This window comes from Chelonoidis abingdonii, chromosome 17 (genome assembly GCF_003597395.2).
Source record: "Chelonoidis abingdonii isolate Lonesome George chromosome 17, CheloAbing_2.0, whole genome shotgun sequence".
NCBI classification, from domain to species: Eukaryota; Metazoa; Chordata; order Testudines; family Testudinidae; genus Chelonoidis; species Chelonoidis abingdonii.
In genome coordinates this window covers 26,076,810-26,084,297 of record NC_133785.1, presented here as the reverse complement: position 1 = coordinate 26,084,297, position 7,488 = coordinate 26,076,810, and the positions used below count along the sequence as shown (strand labels likewise).

Genomic DNA, 7,488 nt, shown 5'->3' with positions numbered 1-7,488 from the left:
TGCGGAAGTCGAGGCTGGATATTAGAAAAAACTTTCTGACTAGGAGAGTGGTGAAGTATTGGAATGGGTTACCTAGGGAGGTGGTAGAATCTCCATCTTTAGAGCTATTTAAAGTCTGGCTAGACCGCACCCTGGCTGGGATTATTTAGGGAAAATGGTCCTGCCTTTAGCAGGGGGTTGGACTAGATGACCTCATGAGGTCCCTTCCAACCTTTTGATTCTATGAAATTAAAAACACTTTTTTATATATTTAACACCATTATAAATGCTGGAGGCAAAGCAGGATTTGGGGTGGAAGTGGACAGCTCACGACCCCCCATGTAATAATCTTGCAATCCCCTGAGATGTCCCGACCCCAGTTTGAGAACCCCTGATGTAGAAGCAGGACTACACTAGTACTGAGGGTATGGCTACAGTTGAAGTGTGTGTGGTCGGAGCGGCAGCGCTGGGAGACAGCTCTCCCAGCGCTGCACGTAAACCACATCCTCTACGGGTGTAGCGTGCAGCGCTGGGAGCCATGCTCCCAGCGCTGCCGCCCTGATTACACTGAGGCTTTACAGTGCTATATCTTGCAGCACTCAGGGGGGTGTTTTTTTACATCCCGAGCGCGAAAGTTGCAGCGCTGTAGAGTGCCAATGTAGCCATACCCTGAGAACATGATCATCCTTCAGAAGCATAAACTACAGCCCTCCACTAGGGAATCATCAACTCCAATAGCAGAAACCCCCCTACTGGTATTTACCCAAACAGATCCAATTGCATTCCACAGAAGAAGTCATTGGCAAACACATTCCCAATTCCATTCAACAGAAGGCACGGGAATATGCCTGCCAAAGACAAGGAATTACATATCAGTTGGCACATCCCAGTGTTCCATAGGAAGGTGTTGCTAGAACAGGTGCAGGTTTGCGCAGAGAAGACAATTATATAAAATGTAGCATTTTGTTGAGAACGTGCATCTTCAATCTAGAGAATCCATGTTGGAATCGCTGAAAGATGTCATTCATACTGAAGTTTCTTTTGTTTTCATAAGGACTAGGATTGCTCAAGAGGTCCTCTTCTCCTCCTATTTATTCCTCACCTGAATGTGTGACTTAACCATTCATATAGTCACAAACTAAAGATCCAAGCCCATAGCACACCTGCCAACTGAAAAAGGAGACTAATTTAAGTCCATATTTTCAAGTACATGTTCTCAGTAATGAAGTTCAAGAAATACAAAAACCCTCTCACGATTAAAGTTTCTAAATGGAATTTTTTCTTCAATTTTATTCAAGAAAGTATGTCCGCAAGACAACTCTCCAGTCACTCCTACTAAACCTGTCCCAGTTCTTCCATAGAAATGCCTCAAAGCTGTTAGTTGATCTAGGGCTGATTCTTCAACTATATCTGCATGGGGTGACCTCTCGCTCTGCTCAGAGATCTCTTGGCTTCACTAGGACCCCCAGCAGGCACAAATGCAGTTGCAAGATGAGGGCACTAGTCTATCTTCACTATTGCAGCCCATGTCTCAGGCTTCAGAGACTCTGAAACAGTGCTGTTAGGCACTTGGTCAGTTGTGCAGTACTACTATGCAACTGGGAGGGGCGGGGTGGGGGGGAGACTGATCAACCCCCGCTGATCAGTTTGTAACCTGGTGTATGAGGTTACATATAACTAAGTCTAAAAAACTAAGATGGTGACCGAGTGCCGGGTGTTAAATGACATTATTGATATAAGTATCACAGAAACTTGGTGGAACGATAATGATCAATGGGACACAGTAATACCAGGGTACACAAGATACAAGAATGACAAGAGTAGATCGTGCTGATGTGGGAGTGGCACTATATTGAAAGAAAGCATAAATATAACAAAAATCTTAAATGAATCACACTATACCGTAGAATCTCCATGGACAGAAATTCCATGCTTCAATAGTAAGAGTATAGCTGTTTACTGACCAAGATGGTAACTGATTTCTAATCTCCCTGAGCATTTTGCAAGGCTACAAAAACAGAAAAAACAATTATAACGGGAGATTTCAACTACCCCATATTGGCTTGGTAAATATAACCTCAGAACAGGATGCAGAGATAGCATTCATTAACGGTGTCTAGAAATGTTTTTTGGAGCAGTAAGTCCTGGAACCCACAAGAGGAGAGGCAATTCTCGATCAGTCCTAAGTGGAGCACACAGGCCACGTCTAGACTACGCGCCGTATCAGGGATCGATATATCACGTCTAACCTAGACGCGATATATCGATCCCTGAGAGCGCTTATATCGATTCCGGAACTCCACCAACCTCAGTGGAGTTCTGGAATCGACATGGCGAGCCGTGGACATCGATCCCGCGCGGTGAGGACGGGTGAGTAAATCAATTTTAGAAATTCGACTTCAGCTACGTTATTCACATAGCTGAAATTGCGTATCTAAAATCGATTTTACCCCGTAGTGTAGACCAGCCCACAATCTGGTCCAAGAGGTGAATAAAGATGAACCACTCACTAATAACAACCACACTGTAATTAAATTTAACATACTTGTAGGGGGGGAAAATACCAAAGAACCACACTGTAGTAGCATTTAACTTCAAAAGGGGAACAAAAATTATGAAGCTAGTTAAACAGATATTAAAAGGAACAGTCACAAGAATGAAATGTCTTCAAGTTGCATGGAACTTTTAAAAAAAAAAAAAAAAAAAAAAAGGACAAATAGAGGCTCAAACTAAATGTATACCCCAAACCAAAAAATAAAGCCCAAAAAACAATAGTATGAGATCCAGAAAAAATGCCACCATGGCTAAACAACATAAAGCAGGCGGTTAGAGGAAAAAAGTCAGCCTTTAAAAATTGAAACTTAAATCCTGCTCAGGAAAATAGAAAGGCACATAAACTCTGGCATTTCAAGTGTAAAAATATAATTAGGCAGGCCAAAAAAGAATCTGAAGAGCAACTAGCAAAAGACAAAAAAAATTGCTGTTTGGTTTTTGTAAGTACATCACACACAGGAAGCCTGCAAAACAATCAGCGTGGCCGCAGCGTGAAGGTGCTCAAAGAACACTCAAGGAAGACAAGATTGTTGCAGAGAAATTAAATGAATTCTTTGCATCCATCTTCACTGCAAAGGATGAAGAAGATTTCCACATTTGAGCCATTCTTTTTAGGTGACAAATGTGTCCCAGACTAAGATGTCAACAGAAGAGGTTCGGGAACAAATTGATAAACTGAACAGTAATAAGTCACCAGATAATATTCACCCAGGAGTTCTGAAGAAACTCAAATATGAAATTGAACAATTAACTGTAGCATGTAATCTATCACTTAAATCAGCCTCTGTAACAGATGACTGGAGGACAGCTAACATAACACAGATTTCTAAAAGATGCTCCTGAGGGGATCCTGGCAATTACAGGTCAGTAAGCATAACTTCAGTATCAGGTAAATTGGTTTAAACTGCAGTAGAAAACAGAATTATCACCCACACAGATGAACACAATCTGTTGAAAGGAACATGGCTTTTGTAAAGGGAAATCATGCATCACCAATCTATTAGAATTCTTGAGGGGGGGTGCGTTAACAAACATGTGGACAAGGATGATCTAGTGGACTTTCAGAAAGCCTTTCACAAGGTCCCACACCAAAGGCTCTTCAACAAAGAAAGCAGTCATGTGATAAGAGGGATGATCCTCTCATGGTTCAGTAGCTGGTTAAAAGATAAGAAACAACAGATAGGAATACATGGTCAGTTTTCACAGTGCAAAGACAGAAAAAGTAGCGTCCCCCAAGAATCTGTACTAGGGCCAGTGCTGCTCAACAATAAGTAACCTGGAAAAGGGGGTAAATAGTGAGGTGGCAAAAAAAGTCTGCAGATATAAAACTAGTCAAGATAGTTAAGTCCAAAGCTAACTGTGAAGAGTTACAATGGGATCTTATCAAACTGGGTGATAGCAAGAAAATGGCAGATGAAATTCAACATTGATAAATTCCAAGTAATGCACATTGGAAAACATAATTCCAAATATACGTACAAAAAGATGGAGTCTAAATTAGCTATTACCACTCAAGAAAGATCTTGGCATCATCGTGAACAGCATCATCTCTGAAAATACCTGCTCAACATGCAGCAGCAGTCAGAAAAGCTGCCAGAATGTTAAGAACCACTAAGAAAGGATAAGACAGAAAATATCATGATGTCACTATATAAGTCCATAGTAGGCCTGACCTTGAATACTATGTACAGTTCTGATCACCCATCTCAAAAAAGATATTAGAATTGGAAAAGGTACAGAGAAAGGCAACAAAAAAGGATTATGGATAGGGAACAACTTTCATATGAGGAGAGATTAAAAAACTGGGACTGTTCATCTTAGGAAAGAGACGACTAAGGGAAAGGTCTATAAAATCATGAACGGTGTGGAGAAAGTGAATAAGGAAGTTTTATTTATTCCTTCACATAAAAACAAGAACCAGGGGTCACCTAATTAAAGGAATAGGCAGCAGGTTTAACACAAACCTACGGATATACTTCTTCACACAACACAGGCAACTGTGGAATTCATTGCCGGAGAACATTGTGAAGGTCAAAAATATACCTAGGTTCAAAAAAGATAAGTTGACGGAGGATAGGCTATTAACCAAGATGGTCAGGAATGCAACCCCATGCTCTGGCTGTCCCTAAAAGTCTAACTGCCAGAAGCTGGGACTGGATGACAGGGGATGGATCATTTGAATAACTGCCCTATTCTGATCATTCCCATTAAAGCATCTGGCACTGACCACCTGTCAGAAGACAGGTTACATAGCTAGATGAGCCACTGGTCTGACCCAGTTTGGCCATTCTTATGGCAAATAACTAGGTCAAAAAGGTCAAGTAACAAAAATGTTAATAACCAGGTCCTCAGCTAGCATCTATCAGCATAGTTCTTCTGAAATCAGTCTAGTTACACTAGTTTCCAGCAATTGAGGATCTCGCTCCAAGTGTTCATATGAGCACATATTTCAGAATTTTGCAAAGCTACCTTACCTCATGATTGTTCTGTAAGTTGATTATAATCTACAAAGGAGTTCTCCTTCATATTTTTAGAATGTATTGCTTCTCTCTAGACTAAATAACTTGTTTAATAACATCCTTCTTACAGGAATATATTGCTATAGCCTCCAATACTAGTCAGTTTTCATTGCATTTTTTTAGGAAAACTACGTAGCATTTAGAACAAAGCAACTACAGCCAAGTTGAGTATTTGAGTCAAAAGCATATAGCATACATACTGCTATTAACTTTTCTGTTCTCTTGTCTAACCTCTCAAGAAAGAACAACACTCTAATCTAAATTCTAGACTGCTTTTATTCACCGATATACATTTCCATTAAGCTAGTCACATTACCCAGGCTGTTTACACTAAACTTCCCAGCTAAGTCAAAATCAATCTGGCCTCAAATCATACATAAGTGCTTGTCATCATACCATTGGATATCAATCAAGTGAAGAACATAGTGTGCTACTATACAAGGGCTGGCAAACTTTCCAAAGTGGTGTGCCGAGTCTTCATTTATTCACTCTAATTTAAGGTTGCACATACCAGTAATACATTTTAACATTTTCAGAAGGTCTCTTTCTATAAGTCTATAATATATAACTAAACTAGTGTTGTATGTAAAGTAAATTAAGGTTTTTTAAATGTTTAAGAAGCATAATTTAAAGTTAAAATAAAATGCAAATCCCACCCCTCCCCCCCGGACTGGCGACCAGGACCCGGGCAGCATGAGTGCTACTGAAAATCAGCTCGCGTGCCGCCTTCAGCATGTATGCTGCAGGTTGCCTACCCCTATACTATAGCATGGCTCTGGTGATGGAGAGACCTTTTACAAGCTACAGAAGAACTTGCTATGCAAATCTAGCTACCCCTGCCCCAACATTACTTATGGCCCATATTCTAGCCTAGGCGGTCACATTTGGACAGCCTATCATGTATTTTGGTCTTCTGCACCACAAACTTCACATGATGTAGGAGCACTCATGTCTAAAATCTGCTGCTCTCGAGAAATCAGGTAAATTAATAAAGGAAATTACTTCGAGCACCCAGCCATTTACAAGGCCCTTGTCATCCCAAACCAAACTCCTGGGAGCACCACTACCTGGCAGAGCCAGGAGACACTTCACTCCACATCGAGAGGAAACCCTGGATTCAGCAGCAGGCTCTAAACCACCCCCTCAGCCCCGGCTTCCCGCTCGCTCTCTCCCTCCCCGCACGGGCAGCTGTAGGTCTCGCCCACCTGACTGTGCGCAGCTGGCCCCTTGCGGGTGACCGGCCCCCCGGCCGGACTTGCGGCATTGGCCTCCGAGGAATACCTCCGGGCCGCCGCCGCCGCCGCCTCCCCGCCGCTCCCCCGGCCCGAGCTGCAGCCGCGCGTCCCCTTGGAGACCGCCGTGTTGGAAGAGGAGGAGCTCGTAGCCGTCCCGGGCACCGAGCACAACGCCAAACCCAGCACCAGAACCCAGCGGCGGCAACTCAGGAGAGCCCGCCCTGCCCTGGGCGCAGCCATGTTGGCTGGGGCGCCGCGTGACGTGAGCAGTCAGGTGACCGTCCCTGGCTTTAAAGAGACAGCGCTCGCTTCGGACGGGGCTGTGTGGGTCTGTTCCTCGCTCTGGCAAGGGGCCAGCTGCCACCCAGCGTGATTCCATGCGGGGTCGTAGTCCTTAGACTCGCCAGGCGGCAATCTGGCCTCCGGGGTTCAACCCCTCTCTGCCACTGTCCTATCATGTGAGGTGCCTCACAACTCCTAAGAGCCTTAACTTCCCTGTCTGTAAAAGGGGAGCAATGCTACCTTTCTGCCTCAAAGATGTGTCAAAGTTAAATCAGCTAGTGCCTCCAAAGTGTTTTCAGACCCTCCAGCAAAAGTGCTAGAATATATTATTCAAAGTCCCAAGCCTTGGTTGTATACTGAATTTACCCAGATTAATGATGATAATAATGAATGTCTAGACCCAGGTGATGATCCCAATGAAATCAACAGCAAAATTCCCGTAGAACTAGGAATTGGTCTATGGTGCAAGAGAGGTAAGCTCTTCAACATAACTGTCTTCACTTTCTGCATTTCTGACAGGCATGTGGCATTTTTTGGAAGGGAGCAGAGGGAACATCAGTCACTAGAAAATAAGAACATATGTTGCTATCAAGAGCATCCTCTCTGAGGGGTATTGCTACCTTGGAGCCTCTGTCTGGAGATAGCTTCTTACTGGAGTTTCTGCAGTGTGAAGTTTTCTATATTCTTAAAATAGCTTTTAATACTGAAATAAACAAGACCAAAATAAAGCAATTTAGCCTGCATTTAAGCAGAGATCATATCCTGTGCACTGTTCTTAGAACATATTACTTAACTGTTCATATTGTTAGATTTATTTAAAATGGCTGTCTACTACCTATGATACCTATTATTCTTAATGAAATATACACAAAACTACATCAGAAGGGTCTGTATTGACAAAAATAATTTCCCAGCCATCC

At 42.7% G+C, this 7,488-nt stretch overlaps 1 protein-coding gene across 3 annotated transcripts in view; it reads right to left on the bottom strand.

Annotated features, from left to right (window-relative positions):
- The window catches only part of SUMF1 (sulfatase modifying factor 1), an 82,478-nt gene extending 75,930 nt beyond the window's left edge, over window positions 1-6,548 (bottom strand). The window contains exon 1 of one of the 3 annotated variants that reach the window (XM_032784184.2): window positions 6,257-6,548. In XM_032784184.2, coding sequence (XP_032640075.1) covers window positions 6,257-6,526 — 270 coding nt within the window. In that variant the 5' untranslated portion in view covers window positions 6,527-6,548. The remainder of the gene's footprint in view (window positions 1-6,256) is intronic. The other 2 variants (XM_075073190.1, XM_075073191.1) reach the window with 2 other exon arrangements.
- Window positions 6,549-7,488: the final 940 nt, after the last annotated feature.